Here is a 24,482-nt window from a genome sequence, read left to right as displayed (position 1 = left end):
AACGCAGAAGTGTGGCTTAGAATGGAGACTTAAGGTTATAAATTCTTGATGATGAGTACTCTATGGGAGATAAAACTATCTGCTTGGAGGAAATTCTCTTACACAGGGAAATTAAGTTGCACTACTCTACATCTAGGCTTGCTTTTCTTGTATTAATATTAATGCGTATATTAGTTTGTATAATTTTGGTGTGATGGTAGATTAACCCTCATGGGACAGGATTCACAGCAGGATCGTGATTATTTTTCTGTTCTGTAATTAGTGGGTACTTATCGACTGCACATTGAGTGACTCAAAGTATTCAACCTTTGATGGCTGCTACAGAGTAACTGCACACATGGCAGAAAGCTATATATTTCAAGTGTAACTCTTGAATCATGAAGATTTGATAAATATACTAGTTCTCAATTTTTGTCCATCTATCTATGACAAGTCTCCCATTAAAGCATACAAAAAATATTATATTCAGTCAGGCATAAAATAGAAAAAAAGAAGAAATACTGCGCTTCTTATAAACTGAAAAAGCCGCTAACACAGCAAAAGAGATCAAAAAGTTGCTAGTAAAACATATGTGGAAAAGTGTAGCGCTAACAATGAAACACATTGTGATAAAACAATATAGATGATATCGTGCAACACCACATGTGAATTAATGGTAGTATAGAAGTCCTTATAATGTTGGCTGAATCGGTGAGTCAATTCCACTGAATAAAAAAAGAAACACAAAATTTAACATATGAAGAAGTGAAAAGTCCACCACCACTTATGACAAGGGGCTTACCGGATCGATTGGACCCAGACAGGCATATACCTACTAGGCCAATCAAACTTTGTTAAAGATGATACACTGAAGCAGGTACACCATACACGTCATGCAATTCGGTATCAATGAAGGCAAACCTCAGGCAGATAATTCAAAAATGGTTCCCAGCAGGCAGTGATATTTAACAGGTCACACAGAGGGCATATCAGTAATCCAACCGATAAATATGAAAAAGAGAAAGCAGGGCGCACATAGCATAATTCCGTAAAAAATCTGTATTTATTTAAAAGAGAGTAACTCACATTTTGCAATGGTCAATAGAGCTCATAAAAAAAGGGTAGCAGGAACAACAGCAGTCCATCCATCCCATCAGTCAGGCATGTCTAGTACAGCTTCGTTTGGAAGTTTCTAGTGGTTTTTTGAGCAATGAGTAATTTTTGTCTCTCTTTTTTAGCTAGGGGAATCTTTCTCTTAGCCACAAATGTATTGACCATCACACTAATGTTCTGTCTACATAGCAACGATCATCAGAGATTCTCAGAGACCAAAAGGTTAATTGAAGGGTTTCTCTGTGATAAAAAGTTTGAGAAAGGCTAGTTTAGTATCTTTTCAGTAAGTCGGTGTACATTTGAGGCCGCGTACACACGGTCGGTCAAAACCGATGAAAACGGCCTGAAGTCCATTTTCATCGGTCCAAACCGACCGTGTGTACGGCCCATCGGTCTGTTGTCCGTCGGACCAATTTTTTTTAAATTGCTTTAAAATCGAACCGATGGACCGCTGACCGATAGGTCCAAACTGATGGTTAGTACACAAAAGCATCGGTTCAAAACCCGCGCATGCTCAGAATCAAGTCGACGCATGCTTGGAAGCATTAAACTTAGTTTTTTTTCAGCACGTCGTGTGTTTTATACGTCACCGCGTTCTGACCCGATCGGTTTTTGAACTGATGTTGTGTACGCACATCAGACCATCGGTCTGCTTCAGCGGTGAACCGCTCTCATCAGATGGATCGTCCGTGTGTACACGGCCTGATATTTAGAAAGCAATGCATTGTGGGACTAAAAGTGACTATAGGGATGACTACTCATCCCTGCAGCAAATTGTTAGAGCCTTTGCTGTGCACAAATGATGAGCCATTTTGGTCAGGAAAAATGTTGACACTTTCAGATAGTGTAATTGTCCACATTTTCCAGATAATAAGGATGCAACTTTTGCAGCACTTACCAGGTATGGGACAATAGAGCATCTGTAGGTCTTACCAGGGGATTATCTAGTGGTGTAGTTGAAAGAAGGCAGGACCCCAGGGTAGCACGTAATCTGAGGTTTTCGGGTTATGCAATGTACTTGCAAACAGAAATCTTGAAGCTTCCTACAAAGTCCACAAATCATGGAGCAGGTCTCTGATCTCTTTCCCACATCTACAAAATGTCTCTGAACAGCGTGGGAATATCTTGTGGATCCGGCTAGGAGTATAGTACCATCTTGTCATGAGTTTAAATCCCAACTCCTGGTATCTGAATCATATGGATGTTTTAGAAAAGGAGTATTTTTTCAATTTGTTTATTAGAGAAAGTGATGCAACGGTCCTTCTCCCACTTGGACATTTAAAGTGATTGTAAACCACCCTCCTTTTTAAAAAAAAAATAACAAACATGTCATACTTACCTCCACTGTGCAGCTCATTTTTCACAGAGTGGCCCCGATCCTCAACTTCTGGGGTCCTCCCCACATCAGATAACCCGCCCAGGAGGAGCGTTCTCCCGGTGAGTTACCTTGCTGGCTCGCTCCCGAGTCCAGCATTTGGCGTCCATAGACATGAATGCCAGACTCGCCCCTGCCCCCCACATCATTTGATTTGATTGACAGCAGCGGGAGCCAATGGCTGCGCTGCTATCAATCTATCCAATCAAGAGCCGGGACCCCGTGCAGAGAGGGAGAGTGCATCTTCGCTGAGGGAAATACAGGGCTCAGGTAAGTAAACGGGGGGGGGGGGGGTGGCTTGGGGCTCCGGTCAGTACCAGAAGTTATATTACCTTAATGCATAGGATGCATTAAGATGAAAAAACACAAGGGTTTACAACCCCTTTAAGGCAATTATTAAATAGCTCTTATAGCAAACTGTATTAAACTAACATAAATCAGTGTCAGTCACAGATAAACTGTGAGCACCAAATTTAATTATATGGTTATAACATTATCTAAACTCACATCCTAGATGGGCATCCATCAAACCATGTTTCAGGGAGAGCTCAAATTCGGAAGCATCCAAAGCTGATGACAGGAGCATGCTCCTGTTACATTACAGCTGCTAGTTTCACTCCAGCATACTGGTTTTGGTTGTGATACCTTCTCCCTGTCTGTCTGTCCTGATGTGACCAGTCTCTGAGTGGAGAACAAACCTGATCTAAGCCAGCCAAGCCTGCAGTTGTATGCTTGTAATAGCACTGGTTACACATGCTCATGCTCCCTGTTTGTCTGTCCTGCTCTGCTGTCTGCATTCCCTCATTGACGACCTTGGATCGGGAATCGAATATCGACTACTCTCTGAACTCTGCTTGCTTTTTGACTACAGATTGAACCTGACTGTATAAGTCCTGGGGGCACCTGAGTACTGGTAGGCCTGCTTGCCCTATGGGAACGGGGGCTGCTATTGGTGAAGAAAACAGAAGCTAGCTATAGTGTTTGACCATCTGCATTAGGTGTAAGCGTGATAGCTGGCAAAGTAAATCCACCAATAAAGCTTTAATCAACTTTTAATAGGGGTGGCATGTGGGCACGTTCTTGCTTGTGGTTAGGCTCCAAAAGGGAAGTAAGCCCACTCTTCATGCACTTTATGCTGCTTCCACCTTTCTTCCCCTCTTCTGTATCTAACTAATCCGTAGGGGCTTGAGGCCACCCAGGGGAGGGGAAGGTACCCAATAATACTGTCATTTTAGTGGCCATGTTTCCAGCCGCTAGGGCTTCCTCTCCCACAGGGCCTTAATACTTATCATACCTCAGTACTGGGATGACACACTATAACTCCTTTGTGCATGTGTGTTGTTCTGGCCCAGCCAATCAAGATGGCTAAAGATACAAAATCTAGAAGATGAAGAAGCTGACACCAGCAAGGGAGTTTGCAGATGTCACATTGTGACAGGAGATGCAAGTAACTGTGGCTTTAGATCAGCTTTTACATTTTTAGTCACTGATCCAAAAACATGTATACAGATAATAAAAATCAGAGCAATTAAACAAACTTAAATTATTGAAGCCAGACAGCTAGGCAACTAGTATCTAAATAAAAAATAAATATTAAGGGTCCAGATCTAAGGTAAAGCATCATACCCACTACTGTATTTTGGTTATGTGCACTTGTTTCCGTAATAGCACACCGCCACTTTGAATGGCAAAGCAGTATACATCCAGACTGCAGCACATGAGCGCACTACAAAGCCATACCTCCCAACTTTGTGAGATGAAAATGAGGGACACCTATTAGCAAAAGTATGTAGGCACGGAATTAGATAGAAAACATGTTCTCATGGAAAAAAATTTGATCGGAAATTCCAATCGTCTGTATGCTTTTCCGACAGAATAAACACCACGCATGCTCGAAAACAATTAGACGCATGCTCGGAAGCATAGAACTTAATTTTCTCAGCTCGTCGTAGTGTTTTACGTCACTGCATTCTTGATGGTCAGATTTTAGTGTGACCGTGTGTATGCAAGACAGCTTGAGCTGAGCTATGTCAGAAAAACCTTTGGAGTTTATTCAGACGGGAAAACCGCTCGTGTGTACAAGGCATTAGGCCCATTTGTCCCCCCCAGAAAATAGCGCTATGCTTCCAGTGACATCACAGCTTCCCAATGACAGATAGAAATCAGAAGAATCCACATCCTGCCCACAACATGTCTGCCTCCAGGCTGACACATGACGATAAAGCAACATTCCAGGGCTTTTTCGACATCCGTATTAATTTGTCAACTTTAATCTGGGGTTTCTAATCTATTTGAAGCAACATCAGTAAATGAAGGGCTTAGCAAGATTTTTCTTACAAGTAGTTACCACACGGTGCCCTATCACTTTGCCAAGACCCCAAGGCATCTCCAGCTGTGCTGCAATTAAACACATCTTGCAGTCCATGGTATTGTCCTTAACAAGGTCACCATTCTACTGAGCCAACAGAAATAATATCTGCTTGGAATCTCCATCTGGGTTGAATGCGAGTGTTGCAGAGATGCTGGGAGCTGAAGTCACTGTACACGGTAGTCTCCTGAGTCGAGGCTTATGGAATTAAACACTCATACAGGGTCTAATGCCAAAAGCACATCCAGGATTGCAGGGCGCTGGTAAGTATTACCGGATGATCACTGAATTGGATGGTGGATAAAATTAATCATGACATTTATAATGAGCATTATCACTCATTAACACCATGTTTACTGTGGCAATTCATTAGAGCTGCAGGAAAGAAAAGTTTAAAACGATAGCTTTAGTGGGCTTAGGTCTGTAATGTTCAAAGTATTATTTCAAATAATATAGAAAAGCAATGTATTAAAATGTGTTGTGTATGAGTAGTTGAAGTGGTGGCTGTGAAATAGAAAACACTTTAAATTATAGACGAGAATGCAATTTGCCATACCAATAAGTATACATTTTTAGGGTGTGTGTGTTTGTATTTAAAGTAAGGCCAAATTTAAGGGATGTAAATTGTGGGAAAACACAGCTTGGGGAATTTAATATATTGCATTTTCTAGATACGGTATATATCTATATATATATATATATATATATATATATATATATATATATATATATATATATATATATATATATATATCTATATATATATATATATATATATATATATATATATATATATATATATATATATATATATATTGTTTGCAAGTAAAAAGTCAGTGAACCCTTAGGAATTTCAGGATTTTTTGATTATCATATAACACTCTGTTAGAATCTGCACATTTCAGTTGCATTGTGTTTTATGTGTTTTGGTCATGTTTTATATTCATACCCTATGCGACGTAAGTCAAAACTTTTTTTGTATAGAGTGGGAAAGGGTTAGACCATCTGCCAAGCTGTATTGAAATCTGTGACCCCCCTGGGAAGATTCACCCTCTATTCTAGATTTTAAGCTCTAAGGAGCAGGGCCCTCTGATCCTTCCTGTATTAAATTGTATTGTAACTGTACTGTCTTCCCTGATGTTGTAAAGCGCTGCGCAAACTGTTGGCGGAATATAAATCCTGTATAATAATAATAATAATAATAATAATTTATGCCAGTGATCTTTGTCACTGAGATAGTTAATGAGTGATTTTCCTAGTAGACAAATATTCTTATGGCTACTGTCTACAATAGGTGTTCCCCTCAATTTGGGGGGATGTCCTCACACTCCATGTTGAGTCTTCAAGACAGAATGTGAATAGAAATTATCCTATAAGGACAAGCCTGACGGTTTAACCATGTCCTACTCTATCAAACAAAGAGCCGACTTTAAAACATTATCATTAGGCATGCGGATTAACACAATGTACTGCAAAATCTCTCTAATCTCTCCATCTATTTGATATGTTGTTATTAGAAAACAAACCTACTTCAGCAAGGCATTCTTAGATAATAACAATAATGTAAATACCAATGTAAGCTTTACTATCAGTGTAGTGCACATAGGTGTGCACAGCCTATTGCATTAGGGTGTGCACCCCAAAGCTCAAACAAACATGAATGCCAACTGCTGTCACAGGGAGGAGGCTCTGGTGGTGGGAGACAGTTGATTGGGAGAATATTACGATACATCGTAAATACGAGTATAATGTGTTCCTAAGGTTGAAGTTTTTCATATAATGGGGTCATTTACACTAGCCACTGTCATCCCCCAACCACCCACCTGGTGCCACCCCCTGGATAATGCTAATTCACATGGGGTGATTAGGGTGTGCCCAGGCACAGCCGGCACACCCTGTGCGCACGCCTATGGTAGTGCATATACAGTGGTATAAGTTTACATACCCTGGAAGAATTTATGATTTCTTGGCCATTTTTCAGAGAATATGAATGATAACATAAAAACTTTTCTTTCACTCATTGGCTAGTGTTTGGCTGAAGCCATTTATTATCAATCAACTGTGTTTACTCTTTTTAAATCATATTTACAACAGAAACTACCCAAATGACCCTGATCAAAAGTTTACATACCCCAGTTCTTAACACCCTGTATTGCCCCTTTAAAGCGGAGCTCCACCCTAAAGTGGAACTCACGCTGATCGGAACCCCCCCCCCCTCCGGTGTCACATTTGACACCTTTCAGGGGGGAGGGGGGGTGCAGATACCTGTCTAAAGACAGGTATTTGCACCCACTTCCGGCCACACAGTTTCGGGTTAACTGCGGGCAGAACGTCACCTCCTGTCCTCCCCCCCGTTGTGCTCTGGGAACACTTGGCTCCCAGAGCACAGCGGGAGCCAATCACCGGCGCAGTGCAACTCACGCATGCGCCGTAGGGAACCGGGTAGTGAAGCCGGAGCGATTCACTTCCTGGTTTCCTCACTGAGGATGGCGCTGGACTCCAGGACAGGTAAGTGTCCTAATATTAAAAGTCAGCAGCTGCAGTATTTGTAGCTGCTGGCTTTTAATATTTTTTTTTCATGGCACATCCGCTTTAACATCAATGACAGCTTGAAGTCTTTTCTAGTATTTGTGAATGAGGCTCTTTATCTTCTCAGATGGTAAAGCTGGCAATTCTTGGGCTGTCTTGATATTGAGGTCAGGAGACTGAGATGGCCACTACAGAACCTTCACTTTATTCTGCTGTAGCCAATGACAGGTTGACATGGCCTTGTGTTTTGGATCATTGTCATGTTGGAATGTCCAAGTACATCCCATGCACAGCTTCCTGGCTGATGAATGCAAATGTTCCTCCAGTATTTGTTGATAACATACTGCATTCATCTTGCCATCAATTTTGACCAAATTTCCTGTGCCTCTGTAGCTTATGCATCCCCAAAACATCAGCGACCCACCTCCTTGTTTCACAGTAGGAATGGTGTACCTTTCCTCATAGGCCTTGTTGACTCCTCTCCAAATAAAGCGTTTATGGTTGTGGCCAAAAACCTACATTTTGGTCTCATCACTCCAAATGACTTTGTGCCAGAAGGTTTGTGGCTTATCTCTGTGCTGTTTGGCATATTGTAAGTGGGATACTTTGTGGCATTTACGTAGCAATGGCTTTCTTCTGACGACTCAATCATGCAGCGCATCTTTCTTCAAGTGCCTTCTTATTGTGCATCTTGAAACAGCCACATCACATGTTTTCAGAGAGTGCTGTATTTCACCTGAAGTTATTTGTGGGTTTTTCTTTGCATTCCATACAATTTTCCTGGCAGTTGTGGCTGAAATTTTTGTTGGTCTACCTGACCGTGGTTTGGTTTCAACAGAACCCCTCATTTTCTACTTCTTGATTAGAGTTTGAACACTGCTGATTGGCATTCTCAATTGAATGGTGTGATGCAATTGCCTATATGCTTCAGTCTAATGCTCTCCCTGCTAACTTAATGCTGTGGGTTACAGGTAACAGGTGTCTCATGTGTGGCTTTCTGGGCGATTCCAGGGATATCCCTCCTCGTGGAATATTGGGGTGATTTTCGTTATGGGAAGAAGGGAACGTTGACGGGGATATCATACCGATACCGTCACAATTGGTTGGTAGCAGTGGGATTTTCCCTTCTATTCCCCTTCACACCGGATTCCAAGCAGACACTGGAAGAACTACTGGAAGTTCGTGGAAGGATTGCTAGCAACAAAACCAAGCGGGTCATCATAGCAGAATCAATGGAGCTAGACCAGAAGGACGGGATTGCAGCAACGCCAGCAGTACAAGAGATGGAGACACCAGTGATTCAGGAGGAGGAATCGCCAGCCAACAAGCTAATGAGAGAGAAGCTAGCTTGGTTCGGCCCGAACCCAACGCCGGATGTGGTGCTGAAAGTGATGGACCTGTTAGTAAACGCAGAGCTACAGTTAAAACTGGCAGCATTCCAACTAGCAGCCGCACATTCTCCAACAGTGAGTACAGCACAGCAGACGCAAGGAAGATTCCGTTTAGCGCTTTTAAAGCTTTTGATGAAAAGGACTGTGAGATTGATAACTTCCTGGCGGATTTTGAGCGACAATGTAACCTGCACCGAATAGCTAGAGGAGAGTGGGTTTCAATATTGTCAGGCAAACTGTCAGGCAAAGCTTCTGATGCTTTCCGTACCGTGCCAGATCAGGATATCCATAGCTACGCCCGGGTTAAAGAAGCGCTCCTGGCTCGTTATGCAGTAACCCCAGAGTCCCACCGACAGAAGTTCAGGGACTCACGCAAAACCACGAAAGACTCTTATGCGGAATGGGCATGCCAGTTGTCCCGGTCGGCCTCTAACTGGGCTAACAGCAGCCAGGCCACCACCGCAGAGGACATTTTGCAACTAATGCTCCTGGAGCAATTTTACAATCACATCCAGACGGACGTCAAAGACTGGGTGAGAGATCGCAGGCCCATGACTCTACCAGAGGCTGCTAAGTTGGCGGATGAATATGCAGATACTCGCAAGACAAACCAGGTCACACCACAGGAACAACCTCCACCACAAACGGTGCCCTCACACCCACCAACCGCTAGATATCAACCTCCTAACAGACCGGTGACATCTAGCCCTCGCTATCCACGCCAGGAGGGCAACGAACAACGCTGCTTCCGGTGCAAACAGCTGGGTCACTTCAAGCAGAATTGCCCCATGAATGACAACACCAGGTCAAATTGGTCTCAACCTGGGTACCGCCCACCAGCAGCAGCCCATTGTGTAGACTCGGCTTGGGATCCCCAGGAGCTGGGTCGGGAAGAACCATTGGGCACCCCTTACGAAGCCCTCATGGTACAATCTGCTATTACGGACAACAGGGAACACCATTGTCAGCTGGTCATGGGCTCCAGCCCTGAGCCGGAGGGGCCCTGGAGGGAGCTGGGCAGAAAGAGGCACCGCCGGCCACCCTTCAAGAAGAAGAGGTCCTGGAAGCCGTATAACAAGCTGACCTGGGAGGAGAAGAAGCGACTGGAGGAGATGGAATCGCAGCGGGCGCCCCAGATGCGGGCCGAGATGTTCGCCAAGGGCCCACCGGTGGCCCCTTACACCACCACCCAGTTCCTGATGATGAAGGACCACGTGGAGAGCCTGCAGGACATGAGCAAGCAGGATCTGATCCGTGAGTACATAGAGCTGGAGGAGTGCATAAGCCGCATGGAGGAGGAGAACAACCGCCTGAGGTCACAGCAGGCTGACCCCCCCAGGCTCCATGAACTGGAGAGGGAGCTGGAGAAGCTGAAAGAGGAGAACTGGCGGCTGCGGAGGGAGCAGAGGGTGGCTGACCCTATGGGGCCCTGATTCCCCCCCCCCCCGAACTCTGAGCACCGGTGCTACAGCATTTCAACAAATATAACTTTTTCTTTTTATGAATCTCCTGTGACTGTCACTTCAGAGCCATAACCTGCCCCTCCCATAGCGGGACACCTAGATGGCGGCGCACAGACCCATTCGCTGTCTTCACACTGACTTCTGGTGACTTTGCAGATCGCACAAAGACTTGGGGACTGACCGGCGTGTGATCTGACGACCCGGTGGCATACCTGAGTCTGAAGCAGTTGCCAAGGGAGGTCAGTCACGCCAAACGGAGTTAACCTCGGACTAAAAGCTCTGAACCCGTCAACCCTACTGGACCAGGGAAGGTCCAACCGGGTTTGCCGGAGCAGGGAGAAAAGGGGGGGCCATTGTGATGCAATTGCCTATATGCTTCAGTCTAATGCTCTCCCTGCTAACTTAATGCTGTGGGTTACAGGTAACAGGTGTCTCATGTGTGGCTTTCTGGGCGATTCCAGGGATATCCCTCCTTGTGGAATATTGGGGTGATTTTCGTTATGGGAAGAAGGGAACGTTGACGGGGATATCATAACGATACCGTCACAAATGGATATATTTTTCTATCCCTTTCCTGTTTTATACAGTTCAACTACTTTTTCCCGCAGATCCTTTGACAATTCTTTTGCTTTTGCCATGACTCAGAATCCAGAAACGGCAGTGCAGCACTGGATGAAAGATGCAAGGGTCTGTCAGGAGTCCAAAAAGTCATTGACCTTTTATACACACACACACTAATTACAAGCAAACAGATCACAGGTGAGGATGGTTACCTTTAATAGCCATTCAAACCCCTTTTGTGTCAAGTCAACTTGTGTGCATGTGATCAGGCCAAAATCACCAGGGTATGTAAACTTTTGATCAGGGTCATTTAGGTAGTTTCTGTTACGATAATTATTAAAAAAGAGTAAACACAGTTGATTGATAATAAATGGCTTCAGCCAAACACTAACCATAAGTTAAAGAAATGTTTTTGTGTTATCATTAAGGATGAGCTTCGAGTTCGAGTCAAACTCATGTTCGACTCGAACATTGCCTGTTCGCCTGTTCGACGAACAATTAGGGGTGTTCGCGGCAAATTCGAAAAGCCGCGAAACACCCTGTTAAAGTCTATGGGAGAAATCTAAAGTGCTAATTTTAAAGGCTAATATGCAAGTTATTGTCCTAAAAAGTGTTTGGGGACCTGGGTCCTGTCCCAGGGGACATGTATCAATGCAAAAGTTTTAAAAACAGAAGTTTTTTCGGGAGCAGTGAATTTAATAATGCTAAAAGTGAAACAATAAAAGTGAAATATTCCTTTAAATTTCGTACCTGGGGGGGTGTAAAGTTAGCATGTGAAATAGCGCATGTTTCCCGTACATAGAACTGTTCCTGCACAAAGTGTCATTTCTGAAAGGAAAAAAAGTCTTTTAAAACTTGCTTTGCGGCTATAATGAATTGTCGGCTCTGGCAATTCAGAGCGAATTTATTCATAAAAAAAATAAAAATAGCGTGGGGTCCCCCCAAATTGCCCTTCAGGTCTGGAATGGATATTAAGGGGAACCCCGCCGTCAATTTAAAAAAAAATTACGTGGGGTTCCCCCCAAATATCCATTCCAGACCCTTCAGGTCTGGTGTGGATTTTAAGGGGAACTCCACCCCAAATTTTAATAAAAATATGGCGTGGAGTTCCCCCAAAAATTCACACCAGACCCCTTATCCGAGCACGTTAACCTGGCTGGCCGCAGAAAAGAGGGGGGGACAGAGTGCGGCCCCCCCCTCTCCTGAACCGTATCAGGCCACATGCCCTCAACATGGGGAGGATGTCCCCATGTTGATGGGGACAAGGGCCTCATCCCCACAACCCTTTCTCGGTGGTTGTGGGGGTCTGCGGGCCCCCACCCTCTGACGCACCCTCTTCTACGTCACTGGGGAAGCCCAGTCTTCCCCCTTGCTGGGCTTCGCCAGTGACGTAGCAGAGGGTGCGTCAGAGGGTGCGGGGTCACGTGACGGGTGGCCCCGCCTCCCCTATATAAGAAATGTCACAGCTTCATTCGCTGGACTGTGTCCAGCGGTGAGAGGAGGTCGGCGATGCTGCGCTCTGGATGGATGGATCTTCTCATCGCTGGACTGGAGATCACCCGCACCCGTCGCTGGATACAGACATCGCTGGATACAGACAATGTTGGAGCAGAAAGCCGGGAACGAGTGTCATCGCTGGATTTTTTTTATTTTTTTTTTATTAATAAAGGACTTTTTTCTACGGTGTGTGTGCGTGTGTTTTTTTAACTATTTACACTTGCTTCGTGAAATGGTAGGGGTACAATGTACCCCATTACCAATTCACATAGGGGGGCCAGGATCTGGGGGTCCCCTTTGTTAAAGGGGTCTTCCAGATTCTGATAAGCCCCCCGCCCGTAGACCCACACAACCACCGGGCAAGGGTTGTGGGATGAGGCCCTTGTCCCCATCAACATGGCGACATCCTCCCCATTATGAGGGCATGTGGCCTGGTACGGTTCAGGAGAGGGGGGGGCCGCACTCTGCCCCCCCTCTTTTCTGCGGCCGGCCAGGTTAACGTGCTCGGATAAGGGGTCTGGTGTGAATTTTTGGGGGAACTCCACGCCATTTTTTTTTAAAATTTGGGGTGGAGTTCCCCTTAAAATCCACACCAGACCTGAAGGGTCTGGAATGGATATTTGGGGGGAACCCCACGTCATTTTTTTTTTAAATTGACGGCGGGGTTCCCCTTAATATCCATTCCAGACCTGATAGGCCTGGTAATGGAATTTGGGGGAACTCCACGCTATTTTTTTTCTTTTTATGAATGAATTCGCTCTGAATTGCCAGAGCCGACAATTCATTAAAGCCGCAAAGCCGGTTTTAAAAGACTTTTTTTCCTTTCAGAAATGACACTTTGTGCAGGGACAGTTCTATGTACGGGAAACATGCGCTATTTCACATGTTAACTTTACACCCCCCCAGGTACGAAATTTAAAGGAATATTTCACTTTTATTCTTTCACTTTTAGCATTATTAAATTCTCTGCTCCCGAAAAAACGTCCGTTTTTAAAACTTTTTTTTGCATTGATACATGTTCCCTGGGACAGGACCCAGGTCCCCAAACACTTTTTAGGACAATAAATTGCATATTAGCCTTTAAAAATAGCACTTTAGATTTCAAATGTTCGAGTCCCATAGACTTTAACGGGGTTCTAAAGTTCACACGAACATTTGGTGTGTTCGCAAGTTCTGGTGCGAACCGAACAGGGGGGTGTTCGGCTCATCCCTATTTATCATTCACATTCTCCGAAAAATGGACAAGAAATCATAAATTCTGCCAGGGTATGTAAACTTATGAGCACAACTGTATTATGTGGGTGATTATGTCACTCTTGACTAGTCACTTTAACCCTTGCACTTTCTATCACTAATTGTGACACTTCTTGTTCCTATGGAGTCCCTCGCTCTCTACAGCCTCGTACACACGATCAGATTTTCGGACGTTCGTCCGTCCGTTTTTTGTTGCATGCTGGTCTTATGTCGAAAGTGAAAAAGTTACTAACCATACAAAAATTCTCCTGCGACAGAATACAACTTCAGAAGTGACGTCATGTGTTGAATAGTTTTGTATGTGTTCTTTCTTTTATGTGTAGTCATGCTCTTATAATTTTTTTTAGATGAAAACCGTATTAATTAAATAAAAATCAGACGTTGAGTTCACGTACAATGAAAATGTTATAGTCTGCACATCCAGCTTTTGTCAGACGAAAAAACTGAATCGGCTGTCAAAAGCACCATACTAACGATCCGAAAATCAGCAGACGAAATTTTACTTTCGATTTTCGTATCAGTCATCAATATGTCATGGCTGCTCACTCAACATCAATAGTTTCATTGGTTTTGAAAAGCCCAGGAGCAATTTATGTATAACAGAAGCTAAATTTCAATGATTCTGATAATCGTACTAATTGTTATTTAATAATTATTTCTGGAGTTCCATTTGTAGTTGCATCCTTAGAACGTAGTTATTGGCGAATTATGTTGTTTTATTTGTTTTGTCTCTGGATGATTCTGTTGCTGGGTATAGTCTCTAATGTTCACTCTGAAAGCTTGTCTCATTTAATAATGGGCTCTGAGTCCCATGGATTACTGCAGGGATTTTGTCTTGCTGTAATCTCTAGAAAGAAATCTACAAACAGCTGGGAGGACACGATAGATCAGCATTCTTCCATTGGAACACAGCACAATTCAACTTTAAAGAACGGAGTTTAACCTACATTTCAAAATGAACCTGTTCTGCTTCTCGCTGGTAAGTGGCACAATTATTTATATATTTTCAAAAGAAAAAAAAACTGAACTCCTAGATACAAAAAATATATATTTGGCATGGTAAAATATAGATTAATTGCTACTTGTAAGAGCTATCTGTGCATTTTTTTTTCTGGAATCACATACCGTTGTGCCTATTTACCAAGTTAGCCTAACTATCCATAGTAAAACCAAAGATGGTGCTGGCAGTGCAATTGTTTCTGTGCCCCAGGAGAAAACCATTATAGCTATCCTGTTTTATTTTCTTACATTTTGTACACAATAAATCGTAGTTTCTGTTTTTCTTCTCTTACCTGTTGATTGAGCCTTTAGTAGGCTGATAAACACTACAGTGGTGTGATAAGACAGTCAAGTATTTTTTTATGTAAAGTTGCCGGATCAGTGTCTAATTATTTTCATGGGATTTTTGTTTATTGGAAACAGACAGGACAGAAATGTGTAATTCTACAATCGATCTCTCTGAATGTGCTAGCTGCTTGCCTGTTCATTCCGGTCCATTAGCTCCATTCGAAATTAAGAGTTTTTATTTATCAGAAATTTTGGTGAAATCTTTGATAAATGTTTTGGAGTTAATAGATTTTAGATTTTAAGCATTAATACATATATAAATATACATATATATATATATATATATATATATATATATATATATATATATATATACAGTGCCTTGCAAAAGTATTCAGCCCCTTGGCATTTTTCGTGTTTTGTTGCCTCACAACCTGGAATTAACATCGATTGTTTGAGGATTTGCGTCGTTTAATTTACAGAACATGCCCATAACTTTGAAGATGTTTTTTTTTTTTATTATTGTGAAGCAAACAACAAATAGGACAAAATAATAATAACTATTTACCCCCCTAAAGTCAATACTTTGTAGAGCCACTGTTTGCGACTATCACAGCTTCAAGTCGCTTTGGATAAGTCTAATGGAGCTTGCCACATCTTACCACTGGGATTTTTGCCCATTCCTCCTTGCAAAACTGCTCCAGCTCCTTCAAGTTGGATGCTTTGCGATTGTTAACAGCAATCTTTAAGTCTGACCACAGATTTTCTATTGGATTGGGGTCTGGGCTTTGACTAGGCATTTCCAACACATTTACATGTTTCCCCTTAAACCATTCAAGTGTTGCTTTAGCAGTGTGTTTGGGGTCATTGTCCTGCTGGAAGGTGAAATCACACACAGAGTGCTACAGGTTTTGCTCAAGAATATCCCTGTATTTATCACCATCCATCTTTCCCTCAACTCTGACCAGTTTCCCAGTCTCGACTTCTGAAAAACATCTTCACAACATGATGCTGCCACCACCACCATGTTTCACTGTGGGGATGGTGTTTTTTGGGTGATGTGTTGGGTTTGTGCCAGACATAGCGTTTTCTTTGATGGCCAAAAAGTTCAATATTAGTCTCATCAGACCACAGCACATTCCTCCATACATTTTGGGAGTCTCCCACTTAACTTTTCGCAAACTCAAAACGTGCCATTTTTTTTTTCTGAAAGTAATGGCTTTCTTCTGGCCACTCTGCCATAAAGCCCAACTCTATGGAGCGTACGGCTTATTGTCGTCCTATGTACAGATACTCCAGTCTCTGCTGTGGAACTCTGCAGCTCCTCCTGGGTTACCTCAGGTCTCTGTGTTGCCTCTCTGTTTAATGCCCTCCTTGCCCGGTCTGTGAGTTTTGGTGTGCAGCCGTCTCTTGGCAGGTTTGCTGTTGTGCCATGTTCTTTCCATTTGGTTATGATAGATTTGATGGTGCTCCTAGGGATCATCAAAGATTTGTATATTTTTTTATAGGCTAACCCTGATTTGTACTTCTCAACAACATTGTCCCTTAGGCCTCGTACACACAACCGAGTTTCTCGGCAAAAACCAGCAAGAAACTTGCTTAGAGATATTTTTTTGCCGAGGAAACCGGTCGTGTGTACATTTTCGTCGAGGAAACTCGACGAGCCAAAAAGATAGCAAGTTCTCTATTTCCTCGACGGGAATGGAGAAACTTGCCTTGTCGAGTTCCTCGACAGCCTAACAAGGAACTCGACGAGGAAAACGATGTGTTTCGCCCGTTGAGTTCCTCAGTCGTGAGTACGAGGCTTTACTTGTTTGGAGAGTTCCTTGGTCTTTATGGCAGCGTTTGGTTAGTGGTGCCTCTTGCTTAGGTGTTGCAGCCTCTTGGGCCTTTCAAAAAGGTGTGTATATGTAATAAAAGATCATGTGACACTTAGATTGCACACAGGTGGACATCAGTTCACTAATCATGTGACTTCTTAAGGTAATTGGTTGCACCAGAGCTTTTTATGGGCTTAGTTATCATTTTTATTGAATGGGGTTTTTGGAACAATCAGTGTAGAGAATTTGTCAATCTGGCCCAATTTCCATTTCATTCTGACTCTAAGGCCGCGTACACGCGGTCGTTCCAAACCGATGAGAATGGTCCGACGGGCCATTTCCATCGGTTCACCGCTGAAGTGGCCTAATGGTCTGATGTGCGTACACACCATCGTTCCAAAAACCGATCGGATCAGAACGCGGTGACGTCAAACACACGACGTGCTGAATAAAACGAAGTTCAATGCTTCCAAGCATGCGTCGACTTGATTCTGAGCATGTGCAGGTTTTGAACCGATGCTTTCTGTACTAACCATCGGTTTTGACCGATCGGGCAGCGGTCCATCGGTTCGATTTTAAAGCATGTTTTAAAATTTTGGACCGAAGGACAACGGACCGATGGGCCGTACACACGGTTGGTTTTGACCGATGAAACTGGACTTAAGGCCGTTTTCATCGGTTTGGAACGACCGTGTGTACGCAGCCTAAGCTGAATGCTGGGTGGGGCAGGAATCTTTGGACACTGCTCAGTGCCTGAACTCCTCCAGATGAAATGTATTATTATAGTGTGCCATGAATATAGGGGGCAGGGGTAACACAAACTTAAAGCGGAATTCCACCCAAAAATGGTAATTGCACCCACTTCTGGGCATAGGTTCGGCTTCGGCTGCCAACATCGCGGGCACGCTGGACAGGTAAGTGTCCATTTTTTAAAAGTCAGCAGCTACACTATTAGTAGCTGCTGGCTTTTAAAAAATTGGGTGGACCCCTGCTTTAAAGAGAACAAGAGTCAGTTGGGCTTATGCAAAAATCAGAATATAATAATTAGTGGTACTCAGCTACCATTTTGACAGCCGGGTCCCACACTGTGTCTCTGGAGTTACCATAGCCTCTCTAATTTATATGTATGCAAACGGTGTTTTCAGGCATCATTGATAAATATCTTGTCACAATATAATACATATGTGTGAAATCAGACATTCTATAGAATGTCTAAGCAATGTAGTATGAACTGGCGAATTTCAAATATTGCCTGTAATATATGTATATGTTTAACTATTTTTCCAGAACCGCATTTCTGAGGTCAGGCACTGATGTTGCATGAGAAGGCCTGGCTCGCAGTCTCCTCTCTAATTCATCCCAAAGGTTTTCTATCGAGTTGAGGTCAGAACTCTGTGCAGTCAAGTTCCTCCACCCCAAACTCTCTCATCCATGTCTTTATGGACCTTGCTTTGTTCACTGGTCCAAATCATTTGGTGGAGGGGGGATTATGGTGTGGGGTTGTTTTTCAGGGGTTGTTCTTGGCCCCTTAGTTCCAGTGAAGGGAACTCTTAAAGGGTCACTAAAGGATTTTTTTTTTAGCTAAATAGCTTCCTTTACCTTACTGCAGTCCTGTTTTCATGTCCTCATTGTTAGTTTTTGCTATGATGTTGCTGTAATCCTTCTCTGTTCTGAACAGTCTGTTTCCTGATGAAAAAAGTCATGGGAGCTTTCTCTCTGTGGCATTAATCAAGGAGGTGTGATTACTGTGTGTCTTAAACCCCTCAGAACCACCAATCACTTTCATTTTACAAACCATCACTGCCCTCTATTGGCTCTGTGTCTCTGTACTTCACAGAAGTATAAAAAAGCATGCATGAACGAAACTGAAACTACAGGTACATTATATGATTGATTTTTATCTATTTTTAATCATTTTTAAAAGGAATCAGTTAACTATTATGTCTCTTTACCCTGTAAACAGTCATTTCAGCAAGAAAAAAATAAAATTCCTTTACAACTCCTTTAAGGCTTAAGGCTCATACCAAAACAATTGTGGACAATTTTATGCTCTCAACTTTGTGGGAATAGTTTGGGGGTGGCCCCTTCCTGTTCCAACATGACTGCACACCAGTGCACAAAGCAAGGTCCATAAAGACATGGATGAGTGAGTTTGGGGTGGAAGAACTTGACTAGCCTGCACAGAGTCCTGAACTCAACCTGATAGAACACCTGTGGGATGAATTAGCACTTCTCTATTTAGAGCCCTTAGGTGGACCAGGTTAATATGTAGGCAGGGTACAGTTTACCCTGCCCTCTGTGGGTAGTGCTGTGTTGCTGTGTCATGACAGGGAGCAGTAGATCTCTGTCATGTTGCTAGGCAGAACAGGGAAATGCCTTGTGTACATAGGCATCTCCCCGTTCTGCTGCTCTGTGACAAGATCGCGTGCACCCGGCGGACATAGAGACTGCAGGACCCACGGGCACGCTTACAGAGCACACGGCGACATACCAGTACGTTGCTTTGCGCAGCCGTGCCGTATATCGGCGTGAGCCAGTCGGCAAGTGGTTAAACCTGCTTTCACCATAGCTTGCTATGATCTTCTTAAGAATACATACTGTGGCCCATGTGTTAGTGTCGTTATCTCTCCAAAATTGGTAACATAAGGAGTCGTGGTAATGACCAAGTGAAGTAGTAATTTATACAAGTTTCCTGTTTATTGTTATTTTTCAGGAAGGTTCTATGGACAATCTATATGAGCCAGTACAGAATATTCAAGAAACCTCAGAGAACTTTATTTCCAGGGCATGCAGCCCTCCTTGTACTTTCGTAAAGCCTGAGACACATGAACGATCTTTTTCAATGGTAAGCAGAATATAAACATTATGTACTTATTTATTTTTTTAATAGCTGCCTAAACCTGTCAGGTCACTTCACCATAAACATGTAGCTACATTCATAGTACAGACAGTGCAAGAGTGCAGTGTCTTTAGGGTCGATTTACTAAAAGCAAATAGCCTCTTCAATTTGCAAGGGGATTTTCCCTTGAGCTTAGTGAATGCAGTGGAGTTTCATTTAGCAAAGAATACTTAATCATGTGCAAGGAAAATAAAAAACAACAGCACATGATTGGTTGATGGAAGTCAGGAGAGCATCACCTTCTTGACTAAGCTCTGGGCCATTTGTAGTCATTGAAAAAAATACTATAAAAAAAAAAACTCATAAAAACAACAATCTTTAGCAATTTGAATCTCTTCTATACCCTATACTAAAATTATAGAGTTCTACTAAAATAAAACCATAGATGTAAATATAGGTATGATGGATATGACTAAGCTTTCTGTTTATGCTTATTTGTTTACGAGCATAATCCGTTACAGGAGAATGCTCGTAATCCAAAGTACTCGCATATCAAAGCGAGTTTCACCATTGAAGTCAATGGAAACGCAAATAATTAGTTCCGCATTGACTTTAATGGGATGCAATACCGCATGCGACCAGATGTGGGGGCGCCGGAGAGCCTCGGAAATGTCCGAAAAGGCCTGAGGACACTTCGGATGACCTCAACAAACCTCCAAAAGACTTCCTACCCGAGATTTGTCAAGGTTAGCTTTGCTGTCCTTGGGCATTTCCGAACAGTGCCGATCAGCTGCGATTGGCGAAGTTCAGCTCTGCCTGGCTTTGGCGCCCCCACCTCAGGCCAAAAGCGGTACTGCACACTGTTTTGGTCTGAATCATGCTCGTTTTGCGAGACTACACTCGCGTTACTCGCAATCCAAGGTTCCACTGTACTAACAGAAGACTTATTTTTAGGACAGAACAAAAAAATTATGTCTAAGGATCCATTCACATATAACGCAGAGACTGGTGGATTCCGGACTTTAATAAAATGTCACACAGATATTTCATAAAGTTCAATTGGCCACGGTGCAGTGCACAGTGGTGTGTACCAGGTACACTGGAGACAAGGCCTTGTCATGCGTTGGGACTTCACTGGAAAAACTGGTCAGCGCAGTCCCACCGCATCTGGTGTGACTGGATCCTTACTATTCTCTTCCGAGCAAGAGGGAAGGGAAAGGAGGTAGATGGAGAAAAGGATTAGGGAAAGGAAACAGAAAAGGGAAAATGAAAATGGGGAAAATAACTAAAAGGATAAGAGGAGGGCAAATTAAAAATGATCCATAATAATAGAAAATGCCCCATTCAATTGTTTACCATGTGGAATCTAAGTATTCAAAATAAAAATCTTAAAGCGGATCTCCCACGCAAAACACATTTCTTTCTTAAGGGCTAGCTAAACTGTTAATGCCACTATTTTGCAAAACTCACGTTTTCTGTCTCCCGCGGCCGCTCCGCTGCCATTATGTATTAAATAGTAACTTATATTCTATCTTCCGTTTCGGTTTCCATTTTAACTGTGGGCATAATCCCACAACCCAGCACTTCCTTCTTCCGGTGGATGCTGATGTCCCAGCATCCACCGCTCGATCTCGCGTATGCGCACGAGCAACGGGTAGCAGCGGCTTGAGCGTCTGTGTTGCATGCCCTCCTTCCTTTGTTTATGCCGCGCGTCACTTCCTGCTTAGGAAATCGTGCAATATTTGATCACACGGCTGCGCAGTGAACACAGGGAGCTGCGCAGAGTGCACTGCATTGACAAGGAAGTGACGCAATGCCCAGATAATTCCCGCAGTGAGACAGACCAGAAGGCTCACTACTGTAAAGGTACTGTACAGATGTACTTAAAAAAAACATCCGTTTTTATAATGTCATACAGCGGCAGTGTATTTAAATAAATGTTATAATTAGGGTGGAGATCCGCTTTAAAATTGTCCCTCTTGCTCAGAAAAGAAAAGTTTTCCCCAGCTCTTATAGAGTTATTATTACATTCTATAATCTGAATTTCCAAGGAGTCTAAATCCATATTGAACAAAATGATAAGCCCTTATTAGGTTTCTTTAAGCCCTTATAAAATAAAAGTGGTCCCTAAAATGTGTCAGTTTACTGCAGCTGCTGATTTTTAGGAAACAGATCCTCACCAGTTCATGCAGTCCAGCACTGTCTTCCACACAGCTGATTATTTGCAGGGTTGCAGGTCCTCCATATCCCCATCTTAGTTTTTGGAGTCGGCTGTCACTTTCCAACAGCCCTACCCAGATAGCAAGCAATTGTGCTGCAAGTTTGAAAATGACTTGCTAAGCTATTGCTAGACTTGCCAGGCTTCCCAAGTTTGTTGCACAATTGCAGCAAGTCCGCATTGCATGACTCCAGATCAAATTTCTTTGCAAGCGTTCTGCAAGTCTGCTGCAAGTTCAAGTTCAATTGTGTTGTGCAATAGTCATCCCACCACAGGGGTCACTGTGGCTGAATTGTCAAGCTGTAGACTTTCAGACTCACCACTGCAACTTTACTCTTGCTAAAGACTTGCCATGCAAATTTGCTGCAAATTGGAAAAGTATCAACTAGAACTCATGCTTTAAGTGCTCTGCAAGTGTACAACTTGCCAGTAAAAACATGCAGCAAGTTGTCAGACTTAGAATTCAACACTGCCACAAATTTGCGGCAAGTTTTTCTTGCTATCTGGGTACTGCACATACACGAGATAGAGGAGCGCAGGGAGACTGGTCCTGCAGCCACCTAGGATGTGTGATGTCACTCCAGGAGGCTGCAGGCAGGGGGGAAGTAGGAGTAATAAGGAAATGGGAGCCAGTATCACCAAAAACAGATAGCCCCTTAAAAGAAAGCTGCCATTTCCTAACAGTCTGGGGGAGCGGGAGAGCAGGACAGTATATTTAAAGCTGTTGTTAAATTATTCATAATTTTTTTTACAGCACCAGTGACAGTACTTACTATGAATGAAAAGTGTTCCATGTGTTGGGGGCTGCTGTGTTGGGTTGAAATCTGAAGTTCTGACTATGCCTAACCTTAATACCTCCATGTTCTTTTTGTAGTACTGTATATACTCGAGTATAAGCCGAGTTTTTCAGCAGTGATCTCCCAGTGCTGTGGGGGTATCCAGGGGCAGAGGACTTCAGATTTCAACCAAACATAGCAGCCACCAGCACGAGGAACATTGCAAGGAAGTACCGTCCCCGGTGCTGTTTTTAGTTTTTCATTTTCCCTAAACTTCAGCTTTAACATTTATCATTCAATAGGAGAAGGTACACTTTAAAGGCTCTTACACACGATCAGTCCATCCGATGAGAACGACCTGAAGGACCGTTGTCATCGGTTAACCGATAAACCTGACTGATGGTCCGTCGCGCCTACACACCATCGGTTAAAAAAACGATCGTGTCAGATGTGCTGAAAAAAAAGAAGTTCAATGCTTCCAAGCATGCGTCGACTTGATTCTGAGCATGCGCGGGTTTTTAACCGATGCTTTTGCATACTAACGATCGGTTTTGACCTATCGGCTAGGCGTCCATCGGTTAAATTTTAAAGCAAGTTCCTATTTTTTTAACTGAAGGTTAAATAACTTATGGGGCCTACACACGATCGGTTTTGACCGATGAAAACAGTCCTTCAGACCATTGTCCTCTGGCTATCCTATCGTGTGTACGCGGCCTAAGATGTCCAAAGTTAGTGCCTGTAGTGTCTGACTTTGTGTCTGAGAAACTCGCTTTCTTGTGGATATCAATGCAGGTGGAACTGTTCCTCAGAATAAAACCTTTTCAATAATTCTGATTCCTGTTATTTTGGGGTTGGAATTCCTTCTATTTCCAAAAGTAAGCCCCAGATGTTTCAAATTCCTCTTTGTCATGTACTGTAGAATAGGCATGTGCAAAAGGGAAAAATTTGTTTTGTTTCGTTTTAATTCGTTATTTAATTAATTTTGTTAAGTTAGATTCGTTACATGTGTTAAATTTGTTTTCGGAATTCGTTCGTTTTCGACCGAATTCGAAAAATCCGGTCGAATTCGAAAATATTTCGACCGGATTCGATAATATTTCGATCGGATTCTAAAACAAATTCTATTCGAATCGAATTCGAAAACAATTCAATTCAAAGACAAATTCGAATGGAAATTGAAAGCAAATTTGAATCAAAATCTAAAAAATATAAATCGATTTTTTTATAAAGAAGAATACAATAAAATAGAATATAAAATAATAAAACAATAGAATGAAAATCAAAGAATAGTAAAGAGCAGAATGGAATTTAATAGAATGTAATCAAATACAATAGAATATGACCTGGCTTCTTCTATCTATCTTCTATCTATTTTCCATTTTCTGAAATTCTAAATTCATATAGAATGAACTCAAATTCGAATAGAAAAATATTAGAAGAGTAGAATAATAAAAAATATATATATATATATCTATTTATATATTTTATTCTGCTCTATTCACGATGCGCAGGCGGGACCGCTCTAAAAGTCCTGCCTGCAGCATCTTTGGAGCGGTGAGAGGAGCCGGCGGTATTAACCCTTTTTCGGCCGCTAGCGGGGGTTAAAACCACACTGCTAGCGGCCAAATACCGCCGCAATTCCGGCGGTATAGTGCCGCTAAAAATAGCGGCGCTATACCGCCACCGCACCTCCCGCCCGGTGTGAAGGGGGCCTCTTAGTCTCTTCATTTCTGCCGTTGCTTGTCTTGGAAAAGTGCTTACTGCCAAGACAAGCCGCAGCTATGAACCAGCCGTCTCCTTCATAGCTGTTGTTGGATTGGCTATGGCAGGGGAGGAGGCAGGTTGAACTTCACTGCTAGGGTTAGAATGCACCTATCAACATAGGACAAAGTACTGCATGTATTCTGTTTTATAGGGAACAGAACTCCAAAACATTTAAACAATAGTTCTTTTTAAAAGAAGGGAATACATATATTTTTTTCAAAGTAAAGTGATGCTGAAAAAGTTTTTAT

General features: G+C 42.8%; 1 protein-coding gene across 2 annotated transcripts in view; it reads left to right on the top strand.

Moving 5' to 3' along the window:
- Positions 1-14,325: 14,325 nt before the first annotated feature.
- SAMSN1 (SAM domain, SH3 domain and nuclear localization signals 1) overlaps positions 14,326-24,482 on the top strand; it is a 144,125-nt gene continuing 133,968 nt past the window's right edge. For both annotated transcript variants that reach the window (XM_040338801.1, XM_040338800.1), the window contains exons 1-2: positions 14,326-14,509; positions 19,351-19,482. In XM_040338801.1, coding sequence (XP_040194735.1) covers positions 14,486-14,509; positions 19,351-19,482 — 156 coding nt within the window. In that variant the 5' untranslated portion in view covers positions 14,326-14,485. The remainder of the gene's footprint in view (positions 14,510-19,350; positions 19,483-24,482) is intronic.

The sequence above is a fragment of the Rana temporaria genome, chromosome 2 (assembly GCF_905171775.1).
Source record: "Rana temporaria chromosome 2, aRanTem1.1, whole genome shotgun sequence".
NCBI lineage: Eukaryota > Metazoa > Chordata > Amphibia > Anura > Ranidae > Rana > Rana temporaria.
Note: the sequence above shows the minus strand (reverse complement) of the source record. Positions and strands in the feature narration are given on the sequence as shown.